This window comes from Sceloporus occidentalis, unplaced genomic scaffold (genome assembly GCF_023333645.1).
Source record: "Sceloporus occidentalis isolate IW3139 unplaced genomic scaffold, rSceOcc1.0.p SCAF_5, whole genome shotgun sequence".
NCBI lineage: Eukaryota > Metazoa > Chordata > Lepidosauria > Squamata > Phrynosomatidae > Sceloporus > Sceloporus occidentalis.
The window spans coordinates 94219269-94240252 of NW_028316985.1; the positions used below are offsets into that span (position 1 = coordinate 94219269).

Sequence of the window (20984 nt, forward strand, 5' to 3'; positions counted from 1 at the left end):
AGTAATATTTAGTTCTCAACCAAATACACACTACAACTACAATGATCTCTTCTTTCCCATTCATTCATGTCTTTAGTGTTCATTTACCAGCCCCTCCCTGTTCCGATTTATCAAGGCGGTGTCTGGCAAGAAAGGGAAAGGAGTTGACACAACTCTTCCTTTTTTCAGACATTCATCTACTGCTGTAACTATGTGTGTGTGTTTTTAAAAAATAACTATCGCAAACCAGAGCTGGCATATTCCCAGAAGGTGTGCCTTGGTTAGCAAATAAGGCACGGAAGCATGCTACTGTGGAGTAATACCCTTCTGAAGGCATGTAGGTGTGTCTCTGACCGTATAAATAAGCACAAAGTTTCAGTACTTTGAAAGAGACGGAAAACACCTTGAATTTTATATTTGGATAGACTCAAAAAGCCAGCAGGAGGTATGTGTTGTAACTGTCTTCCAATTTATATCTTTAGTAGCAAAGTATTGTTTCAGAGCTGAGAGAAGAGATTTGTTGCATGCCTGCCAATGGCCAAACCACACATTACTTGAAGTGTGTGCTTCTTTCTGCCAACATTTTTAACTGAAAAGCAGACGTTGTAATGATACAGGTCAGGGGCTAATTTGCCCTTTTCTTTTCATCTCTTTCCCAGTAAACTTCCCCTTGCTCTTGTCTTTACACAGCTGAATAGATACAGTGGCTTTTCCCTAGCAGCTTGCATAGGATAGTTTTGAATGGACAAATGGCAGGAAGCAGAACAAAGTCAAGCATCCACCGCTACTTTTTTCTGCTCTTGACTCCAATCTCTTTGGCTGCTTATCAGAAATCTTCATGGGGAAGAAATATGCAGATGTATGTAATGTGAACTTTGGCCCTAACTATTAAAGCTGTTAGTACCATGCCATGATAGCAGTCCTGTGCACAACAGTCAACAAATGTAAGGACCACTGAGGACACGTGGAGCCCAGTATATTTGCTCAGAAGTAATCCTGTTGAGTTCAGTGTGATTTAATCTCAAATAGATTTAAATAAATCTGCAGGCTTACACAGTCGAACTGTGTACAGATAATTCAATCCTTCTCTCTGGAATAGTTCCCTTGAAATCTGTGGACGGAGGGATGGAGTGTCAGGTTTTCATATTCAGCTATGCACAAAGTGTCAGGAAGGAGAAAGACGCTTGCAGTCTTTATTTTTGATTTGACTGAGGGAGTCTCGCAAATGAACAGACCTTGGCTTTTCACTAGAAAGAATGCTTTCACTAACTCATTTGAAAAGCAGCCATTGGATGGAGGGGGCATGATAGCAGTAATAGTGCTTGACACACTTTTGTAATTCTACACTAACTCCACTTCCAGATCATGTAATAATTGCCAGGTGTAACATTCTCAGCAGCAACCAGCAATGCTGTAACCTTATCAGATCACTGAATCTTTCCTGGCACACCAAACAGGTTCAGGTTTATGATACACATTATGGACAGGAAGGAAATTTCAAATGTGCACCTCCACTTTTCAAAGAAAAGGGCATGTTAACTTGTTTATCTTTGTGTTTAACATACTTGTAGTTCAGTCACATGCATGCCTCTGAGTCTTACTCTTAGGTCAGCATCCATAGAATTGCAGCTTTTTGATGTTATTCAGAGGTCTATGCTGAAGAGAGTCAAGCAAGTAGCTGGACATTTCTGTATGTAACTAAACACTAGAAGTGCTCTCACATTTTAATGGAGAGGAATTTGAAGTATAATTTGATGATTCAGTGTTAGGAAGGAGGCATTGTTTGATAAGGAGAACCAATGTGTATGACCTCAGCTAGACATGATAGTTCTTAAAATAGCTTCAATCTTTGAATAGTTGAAACCTGCAGACTGTTCTCATCAAGCAAATAGTTCTAGTGAAGGAGAGCGTTCTGAAGAGGGAATAGGAGCTGTACTTTGTACCAACCAAAGAGATGCTGGTCCAGAACATCTGTCTGTCCTTGTCAGTCCAGACAACAGGATGGAATCAGACACTTATCCCGAGCTCTGCAACTTTTATCAGGACAGTCTTTCCATTTTAAATGGTAGGATAAAGAGAGTTTTAAGGACTCTTTCTATGATATAGCATCGTATCTGCTGTACAGACTGATTGCCCTTCCCGTGTTATTTTAATCTCACAGCAATCCCATTAAATAGTTCATTAAGTAATTTAGACAGTGAGTTTCATAGCCATGCAGGGATTAAAATGTGGGCGTTCTCATAAAGCTGCACCTAACAATCTATCATCCTAGAGAAAATGTGGTGCCTCTGTAGATGATGATGATGATGATGATGATGATGATGATGATGACGACGACATTGAGAATGACTTAACTGTTTGCTTCAGGGCTGCATTTATTTATTTTCATTTAAAATAATTTTCAGGCAGCCATTTAAAAGTGTTTCACTTCCCATCTTTTTGGAATTCTTTAGCTGATGCTTCAGTGACTTAAGTCTCATTAGAAATGAAAGAAAGTGGATAACAAGAAAGAATGGTGGAAGGTGGATGTGAAACAAAGGGGCATTTTCATTCAAACAACTTTCCATTTTAACTGCAAGTGATGTTCCACCCAAAGGGAATATGTAATCTGTAGCATCACTCCACCTAATCTCTGGTATCTTCTGATGATTTGTTAGTGGAGGTTAGGAAATGATACTTAATTTACATCCTTATCAGATATGGATCCAGACATGAGTTAGTTCCAGGAGCAGATCAGAAACTGATGTCATCTTCATGACAATTAAAGTATTTAAAGAGCTGTTCAAACTGCCACGTTTTTGTTCCATCTGGAATGCCAAAGACTAAAACATAACATTATTTTGCTGTTGACATTGTTTGAAGGCACTGAGGTATTAAATGCATAATTCATAAACAAACCATTTATCTTGTGAATTTTTAAAAATCTATATTTGAAATACATCATTATGGGATAACTCTAACATTGCTCTGCTAGCCATGGATTAGTGCAATGCATTCCCTTCTGGGATTCCCTTCCATGGGAGGCAAGGCTGGCCCTCTCCCTACTTTCCTTTCAATGGCAGGCAAAAACATTTTTATTCAAGCAGGTTTTCAATATATAATCATGTCAGGGATGTGTGGTCTAGTTATGTTTTGAACCTTTGTATGTTTTATGTCATTTAATACTATTTTAGCTGGATGGTTTGAATTGTTAATTATTGTAAATTTTAAAACAATTTTATATGTGAGCTGCCTTGAGTCCCTTTCTGGGAGAAAAGTGGCATAGGAAATAAATAAATAAATAAATAAATAAATAAATAAATAAATAAATAAATAAATCCCCTCACAATTCTGCTAGAATCCTCTGTTTCCCTTGCAGAAGTCCACTATTGGGCTTTTCCCTAAATGAAAAATTGATAATTAATTATAAGATCTTTCTTTGTACCTCATGATAAATTATGTTAATCTCAATATCGCTAAACACAGTGGAATTGATTTTTACAATTTACTTTTACATTTCCAAAACAGGCATCAAGAAAAGCAGGAAACATGAAATTCGGACGTTTTGCTCTTCTCTGTGCCCTTATTATGTTCTCTCAGTTGCTGCAAGCCAACTGTGAAAGACAGAAGGGGAGAAAAAAAGAAAGGCTGAACAGTGAAACAAGTGAACCAGATAACCAGAATGGAAGAGGTCAGAAAACACGAGGGCAGAAAGGTTCTCTTAAAGGCAAGTTTACCACCAAGGAGAAAGCTGTGTGCACATGGACAGTAGATGAAGCTGAAATGGCTACCTTAAACATTGATTGCAAAAAAGAGGAAAGCACCTTCTCTTGTGAATTTTCTGGCAACCCTTCCACCTGTCCATCATATGCAGAAAACAAAAAGAATTTCTGGAAGCAAATCACAAGGTCTCTGAAGAAGAAGAAGAACATCTGTGAGGACCCAAAGGGTATCCTAAAATCTAAAATTTGTAGTAAAGGTCCACCATCTGCTCACCTTCGACTAGTAAACCAAGCATCACAAAAACCCAAACAAGAGAAGCCCATTCACCATGGAAGGGAGACCTCTTTGGCACCAGTAACTCCTGTTGCAGCTGGACACCAGCCAGGGGAGGCATCTAGTGACTGTGTTGAAGAAGTCGATTATATTGATCAGAGAAAGGTGGCTGAAGAATACTGTTCGGAGACGTGGCTCTCTCTTTGCAACTTTTTCATTTCAATGATACAGGATAAAAAGTGCAAATAGAAAATGTAAGGATGCTGACCAAAGTTCCTTGGTTTACTAGTGGTACAGCTTCATATCGATAGTACACAAATAATCCATTATAGATAGCTGTCCACTACAGCTGGTCAACAAACAGTTTCCTTCAAAGGTTAGTCTGATGACAGAGTAGGAGGGGCATTCCCCTCTTATCCCCAAAATGGACTTCAGACAAATCCCATGACTGTAACCATGAATCTCATCCTGATTCCTCTTACCTCCTTGTAACATTTGGAGAGGGATTTAAATGATACCATCCAAGAGGGTAGATTTGACTGTGTGGCTGCTGACTGCTGACTTCTGTATGATCATTTGTGTATGCAGAGGGCATGGTCAATATGACCATGTAAAGATCTTCTCAAAGTTTTGGTTTTTCATGAAATCACCTCAGCCTACCAAAGATGCAAATATGACACACTGTATTTTCCTAGAGAGAAATGCATTTACATAGCATGTTATTTGAATGTTACCGTTGGATGTTACAAAACTCTCTGTAAAAATGTACATATCTTGCCTTCTGAAACATTTCTCTCCCATCCCCCTAATTCACATGTTTCTAACCAAAGTGATTATTCCAGTGCTATGTCCTTTTTCATACTTTTTACTTTAAAGAGGTTTTAAATAAATAAAAGTATCCGTCTTTTAAGGTGTGTTCTAAACACTGATTTCTACATGAGAATCGTGGTTACACTACCATAGTCCATTTCCAAATTCTCTGTTAGGTTCAATATGACTTGAATATTGCAGTATGTTTACTCAAAAGTAAAACTTCTTCTGTTTAATAAATCTTACGTCTAGGTCAGCCAAACCAGTGGAATCCACCAAAAAGCTCAGTTGTCATTGGTTATGGAAAAATTCTGTGGGAACAGCAGGCACCAGTGTTGCAGGGAAGGGCTGTTTGTAATTCATATTCAATATTACATAATCATACATTTGAATGGAATATAGAGGGAAAGATATCTTTCCTTTTGCCCACCGAACATCTCTAATATTTAAGAGCTGTGGTGCATTCCCAGTGTTATCACACTTGAAGAATACTCAGGGGTGGGGGGGGGGGTGTCTACCTGTGTGTATACTCTTCATCTACAGTGCAGACTAACAGAATATGAGATCTCAATTTTAATATATGATATGTAGGAAAGGTAAGGGTCAGCTGTGTCCAAAGGCATTCACTGCATTTTTTCTTTTTAAATATATACTTTAAAATAACATCAACATAGGATGAATAGGCTTTTCTTTTCTTTTTTTTAAGCGAAGGGATAAGTGTCCCTGACATGCATGCTGAGTGCATGGGGGGCAGTTATTTCACATTTGGAACCCATTAACTATGAATACTTTAAAAGCATTCTTTTTTTAAAGTTACATTTCACCATTGTGCTTAAGCCAGAAATAAACATGGCTGGGCTGAGACCCTACAAGAAACAAATCCACCAGTGTAGTTCTGTATCCACCCCAGATATTTTTTGAGACAGAGTGTAAAGGATCTTCCACTGTCCCCACAACGATCAAGCCCCCAAAGGGGAGGAAGATGCTTAGCAGTAGAAAGGGGAGGAAGGAGGGATGAAGATGAAGAAACAATTAATAAATGTCTTGTCTCAGAGCAAGAAGGAAATGGGAGTCCCTCGGGTATGTCCACTCTCCTATCATTTTCCTCTGGAGTTAGATCAGTTGAATTGCCTCTTTGTCTTCTACACTCCCCACCTGTAAGCACAGCAGCCTCTCCCAGGGGTTGACCTCTGTGTGTGTGTGGGGGGGGGGGGGGAGTTATAGTAAGGGCTTCACAATACCATCTTGTGCTTGATCCAGACCAAAACATACATACGTTACATTTAGATGCATGATATCACTAACAGGATTTTGGCCAATGTTCAAAATGCAGCATATTGTTAAATGTGCATACTATTAATAGCTAATTCAGTTCACACAAAACCAATAACATCATGCAAAGAATTGCATCTCATCTGGTGGTGGTGAGTACCTTCAGGTCATTTCCAACATATCGAGACCCTAAGGTGGCCCTGTCATGGGTTTTTTTTGGCAAGACTTCTTCAGAGGAGGTTTATCAGTGGCTCTCCCTGAGGCTGAGAGCATGTGACTTCCTCAAGGTCACCCAGTGAGTTTCATGGCCAAACTGGGAATCAACCACTGGCCATAGTCCAACACTCAAACCACTATGCCATGCTTGCTCTCTGTATCTTATCTATATAGTACAATATAAGGTATAATTTAGCCTTGAATGCATTTTAGGGATGGTCTTTATTCTCATAGAGAAGACATCAGGCAAATATGAAAGAACCATGGTTATTGGCAGACCCAGCAACATCTTGGACTGCCTGAAGGAAGAGGCCCCTCCCTCCTCAACTGTCATCTCGGCCTCAGAGGGAGCCATCAGGCAGACCCAGCAACATCTTGGACTGCCTGAAGGAAGAGGCCCCTCCCTCCTCAACTGTCATCTCGGCCTCAGAGGGAGCCATCAGGCAGACCAGCAACATCTTGGACTGCCTGAAGGAAGAGGCCCCTCCCTCCTCAACTGTCATCTCGGCCTCAGAGGGAGCCATCAGGCAGACCCAGCAACATCTTGGACTGCCTGAAGGAAGAGGCCCCTCCCTCCTCAACTGTCATCTCGGCCTCAGAGGGAGCCATCAGGCAGACCAGCAACATCTTGGACTGCCTGAAGGAAGAGGCCCCTCCCTCCTCAACTGTCATCTCGGCCTCAGAGGGAGCCATCAGGCAGACCCAGCAACATCTTGGACTGCCTGAAGGAAGAGGCCCCTCCCTCCTCAACTGTCATCTCGGCCTCAGAGGGAGCCATCAGGCAGACCCAGCAACATCTTGGACTGCCTGAAGGAAGAGGCCCCTCCCTCCTCAACTGTCATCTCGGCCTCAGAGGGAGCCATCAGGCAGACCCAGCAACATCTTGGACTGCCTGAAGGAAGAGGCCCCTCCCTCCTCAACTGTCATCTCGGCCTCAGAGGGAGCCATCAGGCAGACCCAGCAACATCTTGGACTGCCTGAAGGAAGAGGCCCCTCCCTCCTCAACTGTCATCTCGGCCTCAGAGGGAGCCATCAGGCAGACCCAGCAACATCTTGGACTGCCTGAAGGAAGAGGCCCCTCCCTCCTCAACTGTCATCTCGGCCTCAGAGGGAGCCATCAGGCAGACCCAGCAACATCTTGGACTGCCTGAAGGAAGAGGCCCCTCCCTCCTCAACTGTCATCTCGGCCTCAGAGGGAGCCATCAGGCAGACCCAGCAACATCTTGGACTGCCTGAAGGAAGAGGCCCCTCCCTCCTCAACTGTCATCTCGGCCTCAGAGGGAGCCATCAGGCAGACCAGCAACATCTTGGACTGCCTGAAGGAAGAGGCCCCTCCCTCCTCAACTGTCATCTCGGCCTCAGAGGGAGCCATCAGGCAGACCAGCAACATCAGGGACTGCCTGAAGGAAGAGGCCCCTCCCTCCTCAACTGTCATCTCGGCCTCAGAGGGAGCCATCAGGCAGACCCAGCAACATCTTGGACTGCCTGAAGGAAGAGGCCCCTCCCTCCTCAACTGTCATCTCGGCCTCAGAGGGAGCCATCAGGCAGACCCAGCAACATCTTGGACTGCCTGAAGGAAGAGGCCCCTCCCTCCTCAACTGTCATCTCGGCCTCAGAGGGAGCCATCAGGCAGACCAGCAACATCTTGGACTGCCTGAAGGAAGAGGCCCCTCCCTCCTCAACTGTCATCTCGGCCTCAGAGGGAGCCATCAGGCAGACCAGCAACATCAGGGACTGCCTGAAGGAAGAGGCCCCTCCCTCCTCAACTGTCATCTCGGCCTCAGAGGGAGCCATCAGGCAGACCCAGCAACATCAGGGACTGTCTGAAGGAAGAGGCCCCTCCCTCCTCAACTGTCATCTCGGCCTCAGAGGGAGCGATCAGGCAGACCCAGCAACATCTTGGACTGCCTGAAGGAAGAGGCCCCTCCCTCCTCAACTGTCATCTCGGCCTCAGAGGGAGCGATCAGGCAGACCCAGCAACATCTTGGACTGCCTGAAGGAAGAGGCCCCTCCCTCCTCAACTGTCATCTCGGCCTCAGAGGGAGCCATCAGGCAGACCCAGCAACATCTTGGACTGCCTGAAGGAAGAGGCCCCTCCCTCCTCAACTGTCATCTTGGCCTCAGAGGGAGCCATCAGGCAGACCCAGCAACATCTTGGACTGCCTGAAGGATGAGACTTCTCCCTCCTTTAACTGTATTTTTATTGTATTAACGATTTTACTGTACACCGCTATGATCATCGCGGAATAGCGGTCTATAAATAAAACATATTATTATTATTATTATTATTATTGTATACAATATACAATTTTGCCCAAACAGAAATCAGCTATTGAAACAAGATTTTAACATTAGAATATGCCCATTATGACCTAATAGTCAGATACCATAGGAAATAGATCATTGTCCTACAGTACTGACTGTCAAATGCTCAATTCTAACAGGTATTCTTTCATATTACACAATTATATGATTTGGATGCCACAATCCTATCCTATGGAATGCTAGGAGTTTAGTGAGGGGCTTTTGGAAGTATCAGCCAGAGAGCTCCTCTAGAGGATTCTCTACTATATAGCTGTGGCAGTTAAAGTAGAATCACAGTCTTATAATATATGATGGGCCTCTTTGGATATAGAAATAGTAATCTAATCCTTGCACTGGAAGGCATACTTTCCAACATTTCACAAATGAAAACCATTTGTGATGTGTGGTCAAGCAACACTAGTGTGCGATCATGGTGGCAAAAGGTATTTAGAAGAAGAAAACACACAAACTAGGAGAGGTTGCAGCAGTTTGCTTTGTATGAGCCTACTGGTAAAGATAAAACTCCACTCCTTTCTCTTCTCTCTTCCCTGATGAATTAAGTGGACATTACTTGTGTACTTTGAACTCAGTTTGTAGTAACTAAGTAAACTGAGGACAATGGGGGAAAATGGGAGGAGGAGAAAGAAATGAGGGCAATTCTTATATTCAAAAGGAATCATCCCCTGCTAAAAAGCAAAAGTGTAATCTATCCTGGAAGCACTAACCCCCCCCCCCCCCCATTCTCTTATCCATCCAGCCTTGGGCCCGAGTTACTTGAAGGACCACATCTCCCCATATAATCCGCCCCGCACTCTCAGAACAACCGGGAAGAACTTGCTCGAAGTCCCTACTTTGAGATATGTTACTACTTCTCAGAGGGCCTTTTCAGTAACGGCCCCCAAGCATTGGAATAGTCTTCCCGAAGAGCTCCGTCTCATTAACTCCCTTGAACTGTTTAAAAAGAGACTTAAAACCTTTCTCTTTAACCAAGCATTCCCCCATGTACACTGAAGTTATGTTCGATTCCCTTTTCTACCTCTCACTAACATACACCTATGAATTGGATTTTAACTGTATATTGTAATTAATGTAATGTGGTTTTAATTTTATGTTGTTTTAATAATTTTACTATGTACATCACTTTGATCACTGCGGAAAAGCGGTATAGAAATAAATTTTATTATTATTATTATTATTATTATTAGGATGACCACAAGCAGTTATTCCTGCTGGAATTATATAAATTCTTTGGCATTGTTTTCCCTTGATTCATTCTTTAGCTCCTGTGTTACATGCCCCTAGATTTTATTCTCGATTTATCCATGGGTCATATTAAAATCAATAATTTTGGCCCCAAAACCTGCCCTTGACTTATACATGAGGTCGACTTATAGTCGAGTATATACGGCACTTAAAAACCCCCAAAACATACCAGTTTGGGAACTTTTAATACTGCATTTCTCTTCAATAACAAGGCAGGCCTTTTTGCACCATCAAAAGTCCCCATGCTCTCTTTTCCTCATTCCCCCTTAATCCCATCTCCCTGCCCTCCCTGCTTCTTCTCTCTCCCTCCTGCCAAAGAAGGAATGACTGTCTCCTTATGAGTACAGAACAATTTCTTCTGTGGCAGGCTGGAGTGGTGGCATGGAGAAGCCTGTTTTGAGACAAGAGCCAATACTTCCTTCTCTTCTCAGCACTGAACGTAGAATGCCTGGTTATTCAGGGACAGGGAGCAAGACGGAAGGGAGTAACACCCACTCACACCACGTGGGATCATCAGTCTCTGAATTATTGGGAATGAACTATCACGGGTACTTCAATAATGGGTAAACAGTGTAATTAACCGTTATGCACAGGATTTTCCTGTTCATTAACAGTAGCAGCAGAAGCACAGGTTGGCTACATGATAGCTACTGCCCAGCCATGAGGTTGTGCAGTAGGATGGTGCCATTACAGTTAATATCTTGTTTCTGTTCCACTATTTAAGAACAGTGCAATAATCTCCAGTGACACCTCCTTCCCATCTATTAAGGTGAACTTTCGGGTACACCAAAAAACCTTGTTAATATAGTTGGGAGATACTGTACCACTCCTTCAACAATCATCTAGATCTTTTTAATATATATTTGCTTGGCATGCTTATGTAAGATAAATCTTGAATAGGATGTCATGATGGATATTTTAATTGTTAACCAATTGCAGTGTTTTTAAAAAAAATCGAGCTCAATTCATCTAAAGGATGAAAAAAGGGTCTTTTGGACTTTGATGCGGCCCACACATTCCCATGCTGGGATACAGTTTATTTCGCTGCTAAAGAAAGCACCCTAACAGTAAGTCATGGCACAGAATACGTAAGGTTCTTTGCATCTCAAACAGTGAGGGCACCCAATGAAGACAAAAACTAATATGTGAAGTACTCATAGCCATGAAATCATTTGTCCACCTTGCTCACATTTGAAACAACAGGTGCGGTGAATGTCCAGTTGTAGGGATTTGTTTCAACCTGCTGCCCTTACAGCTTTTTTCCCACCCTGGTTCCAATACCAGGAGGAAAGTGGGACCATGAAATTTAATGGAGACATCAGGGAGAACTCATTTCCTTTCACTTACATGTCCTTTTACTTTTTACATGAGATGGGAAAATGCATGAGTAAACAAGTTGCTTGGTGATTATGGAAATAAACCGAGAAGTTTCGGGTCATTGTTGCATACTGCTGACTTACTCACCTAGTTTTCTTTCCCCTTCTCATTTTCTCATGGAAACATTGTATACATCTCTATCCCTGTCACTGTCTCCTTCATTCATTTACCTGCCTGGCATTGGTACAAGCTACACACCTATCTCATAATCCTATTGCGTAAGAACCTGCTGGGGATACAAGGAATGAGTCAACAGTTCTTTTCTCAGATTCACTCCCCTTTGCATTGAGGGCCAATGGCTGACAACCTCCTGATATCGCCTCACCTGGGTCTGGCCAACCATTGTGCCAGCTTAGTGATCAGTTGTTGTAGCCATTTTACACATTCTTCTTCATCCCTACTAACATTTTATGTGCTCAGATAACAAGCTCCGCACCCTCTCCTTCATTAACCCCTTCTGACAGTGCCTGAAGCAGTGCAGCTTCTTACTTGCCAGATATTCTGCTTCTTCCGTTGGCCTCTTACTGTTTGTGGAACTGTTTGCTTTCTCCAGGCTATCTCCTAGTGTGGCATGCCTTTGATTTACTTATACGGTCATAGATCACTCTCTGTGCTGAGAAACTCTGTTAAAACAAGAGGAAATGCAACATGCTTTGGCTTGCAACACTTCCCACTCACACTCTAGTGACATGTTGCTGTGCATCACTATATATTTCATTCAGGTCATTAATGTCACTTGGGACCAGCTCAGGATTTCATGGCTTTTGCTCACTCCTGGGAGGGAGTGAAAAGATAGGCCCAACACCATCGAGCCTGAAGAGGAAGAGCCTTCCCCCCTCCTTCCAAATGTCATCTTCTGGCCTGGGATAGAGTGAAAACACAAGCCCAACACCATCGGGCCCGGCCTCGATTAAGAAAAAGAGCCCTCCCTCCAGTCCATCTGCCTTGGTCCAGGCCTCAGAGGGAGAGAAGAACTGCTGGACCTGATCCCCTTCCCCACCACCATTCCCTTCTCCTTTTGTGTTGTGTATTTTTAGATTGTAAGCCTGAGGGCAGGGAACTGTCTATTTTTCCCTCTGTTGTAAGCCGCCCGGATTCCGTGTGACTGGGCGGCTTATAAATAAATCCAATTATTATTATTATTATTATTATTATTATTATTATTATTATTATTATTTTGTAAAAAACATAAGCCTGTCTCCGCAGGGACGTATCCAGGATTTTAGGAAGGGGGGGTCCAGACTAAGTGCCACCATTATAATGGGGCTTGGGCGCAGCGGCGCAGCAGCACACACCATTCATTTTTCTAATGGAAGGTGGGGTCCGGACCCCAAGACCCCCCCCCCCTTGGCTACGTCCCTGCCCTTCGCATGTGTCAGACCACACTCTTGTGGTTTTGCTCAGGGGAGATAACTGAAATGCACACCTGTCTAGTTTTCATGGCTGAGTTTCAGTTTGTTCAACATGTTGTTGTGGACCTCTTGCTTGAAGATGTAAAGTCAACTACTTGTCTGTGAAGCCATGTCTATCCTAGATTATTAGAACTTCCAGCAGAAGGCTGGCCAGTTGGGTGATAGGGATTGTAAATGTTTCTTTATGTGCTCCACCACAAAAGGAGGTGGTCAGTTGGAAAGTTAACATGGGGTTGGAATTACAAACTGTTCTGGATGAGACTGCATTCCTTCTGAAAGACCTTGGAGGGGGCTCTTGAACCCATCAATGCCCCTGGAAGACCAGGTAGCTGGCTGTGGCTAAGAGTGCTTTTACTGAGCATTGGTTGATGCTCCAGCTGTGTGACCTTTCCTAGAGAGGGCGGATCTGGCTACAGTGGTTCATACCTTAAATGCCTCCCAATTAGACTGTTGTAATGACTAATGACCCTTCTGTTTTGAGCTGCCTTTGAAAATTGTATAAAAGCTAGTTAGTGGAATGTACAGAACATATAACACCATCTTAGATGAACTGCACTGGTTTTCAATTTGCTTTTGAACTCAGTTCAAGCTTCTGGTTTTCATCTATAAAAGCCCTAACCAGCTTGAGGCCTCACAGAAACTGCCTCTTCCCATATGAACCAACCCAAAATTTTAGATCATTAGTGGTGGCCCTGTTGTGTGTCCCTTCGCAGGACCTAGTTAGGTCACTAGGTACACGTGACAGAGTTTTCTCTGTAGTAGTGCTCTGTCTGGGGAAGTCAATGGAGGTCAGGCTTTGGAGCTTTTGCCAGGCAGCTACAAGTATATTATTTCATATGACATTTGATTCTTCAAACCAAGGGTGGCCTCTGTGGCTGTAGTCTTTAAACTTTTTTAAAAGGCTGTTTTAACCTGTTTTTAAAAGTTTTTATTTATGTGTTCGGTGTTTTCAGTGTATTGTTGATTGTTATTATTGATCTTCTCTGGATCCCTGGCTGGTTCACAGATAATACACAAGCGTTTCAGATAAAGAAATAATAATGTAAAGAACTAAGCAATTAGGATTCATAGCAGCATAGTATCTTTATTAGGCCAAGTAAAAGGGCGCAAAATCTCTTCAAACTTGTGAGAATCTCTAAATTTCTTCCTCATATACGATGCTGCAAACATTATTTCCAGCCTTGTGAATATGAAGATTACCTAATTTTCTCTCTGTTTTTCAACTATTAAAGCATCTGGTGCACTTCACTCAGAATACAGATGATTCTGAAGTTATAGTAAGGCTTGGGAAAATTATGATTTGGGACAATAAGTCCCCATGGCCATGCTAGCTGGCAGATTCTAGGAGTTATAATCCAGACAACTAATTGTTCCAGCCTCTGATTTACAAGTGGATTTTAAACATGTGCAAAGATTAAAGATCAAATCGGAATGACAGGAATCCAGAAACGTACCCCAGAAATAGAACTAAGAATCCTATAGTAAGTGAGCTCCCATTCTAGCCACTTCTACCCTACCACATTTACTTACTCTCCCATTTATCTTTATCTTTTTTTTTAAAGTTCTACTTTATCTCTTTGCAACATGTTCAAGGCGGTTCACTGTCCAGAATTGAAATACTTTTCAAAACTATTAACGTCTATTAAGAATTAATGGCTTGTGGTCAGCTTGAACATTAACTGGCAGCTATCCTTGCCCACTATTGTCATCCCTAAAGTCAAGACCAAAACATTGTCCTTAACAGTTTGTACCTTGGATGTCTGCGTTGCAGGAAACACACTGCCCAGGCAGTTTATGGGGCCTGGGTCAGATATGGTATGGGAAGCCTTGTCCCTGCCTACCATAAGGACCAATTCATGTGGAGGATTCTGGAGAACAATATGGCAGGTGCCAGACAGGAACTGTCACTTTGTGGGATCTCAGGACAAACAGGTCTAGTGCCCCCTCTCTCCCCAGTCCTAGCTAGCCCTATGCATACACCAGTCATTCTTGTGTTTAGGCCTGCCAGATCCGTTAACCTCCTTCCCTGAGATTCCAGGCCAGATTTAAGACCAAAGGCCAGGTCCTTGCGATATCACAGGGTGGTTATTTGTTATGTTACAGAAGTGGGGCAGGCAAGCATTGGTAGGATCTTGATCAACTTTCCATGGAAACTTGTGTCTGGGCAGTCTGGGTAAATGGATACCCAGCTTTTGGTTAAAATGCAGTTATTTGGTTAAATATTTCCAATTATTGGTTAGGGGACTGGGGAGACACAAATTATTTTAGGGAGCAGGGAAGTTCAAGCAATGACAAGTGCCATGTATCGGCCATTGCTGCTGCCATTCTCACTCAGGTATGTCTTCCCACATGCCTTATCTATGGTACACAAGAAACATTATAATTTTTTCCTAGCCTTACGTTGCTGCTGATTGTGGAAGGCTCATTGCCAGAAAGGTTTTTCCCAGGGCCTGTGTAGTTGCCGCTGCCAGGGTTTGGACAACAAGAAAGTTAATGAGTCACGGTGCTGATGCTCCACTCCCTGCTTTGTCCCAAATGGCAAGCTGGACCTAAGTGCATGTACATGCTGTCTCTTTCCTTGCTTTTGGCTTTTTGGTGTACTGGTGTTGCACAAGCACAACTCCCCTTTACAGTGCGCCAGAGAACCTTGGAGTTAGCTAGGAACAGGTGGAGATGGGTATTGTCATCTCACCCACAAACCCCATTTTCCCTCCTCTTCTAGCGTTGCTTGCCCCATGTTTGCCATATGGCCTGGGACCCAGCAAAGTACAGCAATTTCCTGTGATCTTACCTGGCATCCTGAAACCTGGCAACCCCATTTCCTATCTGGCATCACATGAGAGAAAAAGAGAGATGTCCTCAGCCAGCATCACATGCCAGCATTACTGCAAAGACATGATCAGAGCACAGTAAAACAGAAGTAGTGGTATAAGTTTTTGTGGCTCACTAAAATGCTTGTTGAAAACCAGTACTAGCAATTTATATAGTGGCTTCACTATTGTAAGAAGCTCAGGAATTAAATAGATATAATATGTAAACATAGCCTTGAAGGAAGAGGCAATTCTAACCATATGTAGGGGATGGACATCTATAGGAGTTTTACCTGATAGGGAAACAGCCGATCAGCCAAGGGAAATACCCAATGCTATTGCTGAAAACTTTTCAAAAGTTTATCTAATTATTATTTCCCCTTTGAATTAGCAGGGTTATTTTGTTTCTGGGCCCAAGTATTTAACATAATCTCTGGGAAAAGATTAAGAGATATTTGCATGTTCAGTTTTAGATCTGTAGATTGAAGCCTCATAAGAACTGTTTCTCAATTTCCCCCTCATGGGCATTGGGTAATCTAAGTAATCTTTCATAGCCTTTGCTGGAAGAACTCCATGAAATACTGAGATATGCTTTCCAACATTTCACAGAGGAAAACTGAGACACGTATGGCTATGTGAGCATGGTCCATATGGCAAAAGGTATTAATGAGTGAGAATACATAAATAAGGAGAGGTTGCAGCAGTTTGGTTTTGCCGGAACCTACTGGGGCTTCATTCCCACTTACAGATAAATCAGTGTGCAATCTGAATCGATGGATCAATTCGACAGTGGAACGTGGTTCACACTACATTTGCCCCGATTAATTTTTTTCCTCCAAAATAACCCACTTGTGGTTCCCATTAACCAACGAATCAATTCAAAATGATTCGGTTACACCCAGCTGAAGGGGAAATTTGAATCGATTCCGATCCGCTTGTGGTTCACACTTGCACAGAATCAATTTATAGAAAAAGAAGAGGAAAAATAAGCATCAAAAAGATGTGGGTTAAATGGGTCCATGGCCCCCATCTCGGAATTGCTTCAGTGATTCAGATTAAGTGGGAACCAGGGTCATGTGAACCGGTTCAAATTGATTCACGATCCAATTTAAAAGGTAGTGGGAATGAGGCCTGGGAAAGGCAAGATTCCACCCTTTCTCTTCTTTCCCTGAGTTGTGTTAATTGACTGGAAACCTATGCACCTTGAATTCAGTTTGCATCAACTGAAATAAGCTTAGGACAAAGGGGGGAAGTGGGAGAAGGAGAGAGAAATGGGCACATTTTAAAAGCAGTTGAAAAGAGTAGGATGACAGAAGATTGGGGATTAATCACACACTCAGATCAGTTGGAGTGTGTGATGAAAGAAGATGGCCGGGGGCAGAATCCACGCTACATCGCAATTGACAGCACTGAAACTCTTTGGGTGATAATAGTCAGGCGTTGGTAGGGGGAGTGCTCACTGCCTCTTGGTAATAGACCTCACATATACATTTTTAAAAAGAAGATAGTGTCCTACCACAAGAGCTGAATGTACTGCTTTATAATCCTCCCAAGTTTCAGTCATACCATCTTGCTTAAGCAACTGCAGTATAGAAGCTGCCCACTCACTAACCAGCTCTGGTTAAATTATACCTTCACTTTGCAAAACAATTGACTGAGAATCTGCATTTCTCAAAACATATGGCTTTACCTAGAGATTTTGCTTCTTGCTGATAGCCAGATTATCCTCTCATTCATGGGACCTAGAACGGGGGGAAACAGAATACCTGAGCTCCTGCAAGCCAGGCTGGGGGGCTCAGGTTCCTCTGTGGAATGATCGGCAAAATTGGATCACAAGGGCTCCTAAGTAGTTGCTCATCCTCAGGAATTATCAATCAGAAGTGAACTAAATGACCAAGCACCAAGAAATATTAAGACCACTATTGTTGTTGAACATTCCCAGGAATAAGAAAGGCTGCCTGCAGTTTATCCCATGCACACATCTTTGGGAGTCAATGACACCGGATAAATAGAGGGCACTTCTAAAGGCCTTATTGCATGAGAAAAGAAAGCCAAAATGGAGTGGGAGTGTAGTGGTTTTCTCTCTGCTAGGGTTGCCATTTGTCACAGAAAACCTGGAAAATCCCAGATTAAAGGGTGGCTGGGCCAGTTGAAGTAGTAAATCTTGGATTTCTCCTTCATTGCAGCCTGATAGGTAGGTTAAAATGTGGCAATGGCAATGAAGCAGGCAACCATGCAAGAAGACTGGCACTGGCAGGAGCCTCATTTTGCCCTACATGCTCTGGTTGCTACTGCACAGGTATAGCATTGCCACCTTATTCTTCCATTCCCTCCCCCCTTCCCCTGACAAGTCCAGAAAGTGAGAAAGGAAAGGAAGCAAGAAGCGATGGCCTTGTGTTTTGTGGTGCTTATGTCAGCAGCTTGAGCCTAGGGTGGCACTTCACCTCCAAACAGCCTTGAAAGAGTAAAGGGAGTCCTTTTACTGTCTGGGGCTGCTTGGAAGCTTCCCTCCCACTGGTTATGTAGGAAAAGAAGGGGAAAAAGAGTTCTTAGCTTGGTACTAGTATAGAGGTTGAAGCATAATGATAGAAAAACTGCAATGATTAGTGTATCTAATTTGCATAATAAATGCAAATTAGATGGCTGGATATGAGGGACTGGAATATGGCAACTCTATTCTCTGCATGCTGTCATAGCACTTCCGCTCTCTTTCCATTCCGGGAACAGTAGTTTTGTGAGATATTTAGCCTTCTCTGTCAGAGAGCTCTGATGCCACAATAAACTACAATTCCCAGGATTTCCTAGCAATGACCCAGGGCCAGTCTCAAACTGGATTATTTCTGCAGTGTGTTTTGGGCCTAATTGTTTAATCCACTGAGAGTCACAGTTTGGCACTTTGGACAATGTCATCAGTTTATTAAAGCACAGGTGCAAAGGCAACCAATAATATTTTAAATATTCTGTTCAGTCCTAAAATATACAACACTAAAGCTTAGGGAACTGGAAAGAGCTTTTAAAGACTACAGTCAGCCATTGGTATCCATGAGACACCCCCCCACCCCACTCCACACACACACAGAGATACCAAAATCTATGGATGCTCAAGTTCTGGACTTAAATGGCAGCGTGTACACAACCTCCATTGTACCCAGTGGCGATGCAGCCATATGCTAATTCCTAATAGTGGTGCAACCATGTGCATGAGCCACCATTGCGGACAATGTGGGCTTACCATCCACAGATGGTTGAATCCACAAATGGCAAGACCACGGATGCCGAGGGCTGACTGTACTTCACAAGTACTTCCCAAATCTTTCTGTGACTTGTCCCTGGGAAATGTGGTATCTGAGCAAAAATCTTCATGACTGCTTCTGGAAAAGAATTTGAACTATTCCCATTTATATTATATTTTCAAAAAGAAAAAAGAGAAAGAAATGTTGTAACTAATTTTCAGTGATCATACAACCCTAAAGATCTTTTTGAAATACTAATGACTGTGGCAGAAACTGAAAGAAATTTAGCAGCAAATGTTTAATAATGAGGCAAGAATGGCTAATTCAACTTGTTTATTGTGAGAAATTGACTTTGGTGGGATAATGTATGATTTTGTGATGAGAAAGAAGAGAAATCAAAGCACCCTGACAGATGGCCATCCAGCCTCTGTTTAAAAACCTCCAAAGAAGGAGACTCCACAAATATCCAAGGGAGTATGTTCCACTATCAAACAGCTCTTACTGTTTGAGGAAGAGGGAAACAAGACAGAAATACTTTGATGTCCTATCAAAATCCATAATTATGTCCCACTGTAGGATTTCTTAGTTCCATAATATTCTCATTCCTCACATACCATCAGGCCTTCTCCTACTGTCTGTATTTAATAGAGACAAGCCTGATTCATCAATCCTCTTTTGTCCCACTTTTCCAGCTGCTTCTAAAATGTCCCATTTTCCTTCTCCTCCTCCTCCACCCCCCTTCCACATACCCCTTCTGTCCTCAGCTTACTTTAGTTACTGATTTCAAAGGGCAAAGGTAGTTTGCACTCAATTAACTGAGACATCATACACATGTCATTTTTTTTTTTAGAGCAATGATGTAAATCATCTCGCTCGTGCATTCCAGGGTTGTTATTCACACTATGGAACTGCATTGATCCGCATCTTTGCAGGTTTGATTGTTCACGCGTCCAAGCATTCAAATAAAGATAGAGCTAATGATCCAATCCATTTGGAACCCCCTTTTTTTTGGTATGCAGCATTTTATCCCCAGTCTATTCAGAACTATTTGCATCAGTTATTCACACTACTGATGATGCGGATCTTTTTAAAAAACTTTAGGGAAAACCCGATATTGATTACCCTGGATTAAGGGTTTTTTTGGCAGCCCCCCCCCCCCAACTTAATTGAGTGCATTTAGGATGTGTGTGAACAATGGAGATTTAACCTGGATTTATCTTGGATGATTTTCACAGTGCGAATAACCCCTGAGCAGCGGGAGAGGAAAGGAGTCCGGCCCTTTCCACTAGGTTTGTGCAAAACCAAACTGTCCAACAACATCTGGATTGTTGCAAGACTCCCTCCCCCATTCCAATCCCATTGGAAGCAATAGGATTCAGCTGAAGCTCAGTTGGTGATAGCAAATGCTTTGATCTTATCCCAAGGCTTGGTTTATCTCCTTCCTAGTGTCCTGTGCTGTTTGAAACTTGGAAGTTATTAAAAGGTATGAAAGTTACAAGACAGAGTTCATAAGGCTAATGCCACCTCACTGCTTTTGACTTAGCACAGCCTTTGATCATACAGTATCTCTCACTAGTTATGATAAATGATATTGTTCTAGTTTTTCAAATTGTTTGAGAGCTCACCATAAAGTCAGATGTTGGCCACATCAGCAGGACTTTGCTGTCCATGTTGGGAGCACCAGCAAGCCCCTACAATATAACCCTGCTATGAATGTGTTACTTGAGTTTATGGCTGGCAAAAAGATACAGAAGCAGCAAAGTCAGGAGTTTCTGCTTTAATATGGGTCTTTCATACTGTTTGTTTTTGTGTTTTCTTGTTATGTGATGCTTAAAAGAGCATGCAACTCAATAGGAACATAAAGCTTCTAACTCTAATTGCAAACTGGCATGGGAGGAGTTCTGAGCAGACTGCTTACCCCCAACATTTCACAGATAAAAACTGGGACACATGTGGCCAAGGAAAATCAGTGTGTGGTCAAAATGGCAAAATGTTTCGAGTAAGGAAGAACAAACAAGTTATAAGAGGCTTCAGCAGTTTACTTTTACCTCACCTTACAGGGAAGGACAAGAGTCTGCCTCCCACTGAGTTATTTGAATGCAAACTACCTTTTCACTTTGAAATCAATTTGCAGCAACTGAAAAAAGATAGAAATAAACGAGGGAAGTAGGAGGAAGAGAGAAAGTTTGCAGTAACATGAAGAAGCCATTAAAAAGAGAGCAAGAAGAGGGTAGGAACATGTGGTTCTCCAGATGTTGTTAGACTCCCTGTTCTAGCTGCTGTAGCCAGCACAGCCGATAACAAGGAATGCTGGGAGTTGTAGTTCGGTGACA

At 42.6% G+C, this 20984-nt stretch overlaps 1 protein-coding gene across 1 annotated transcript; it reads left to right on the forward strand.

The window, feature by feature from the left end:
- Positions 1–351: 351 nt before the first annotated feature.
- On the forward strand, positions 352–4853 carry FGFBP1 (fibroblast growth factor binding protein 1). The gene is made up of 2 exons (XM_089524768.1): positions 352–424; positions 3487–4853. Exon 2 carries the CDS (start codon positions 3508–3510, stop codon positions 4201–4203), a length of 696 nt encoding a protein of 231 aa, XP_089380894.1. The 5' UTR covers positions 352–424; positions 3487–3507; the 3' UTR covers positions 4204–4853.
- The last annotated feature ends 16131 nt before the right edge of the window (positions 4854–20984 follow it).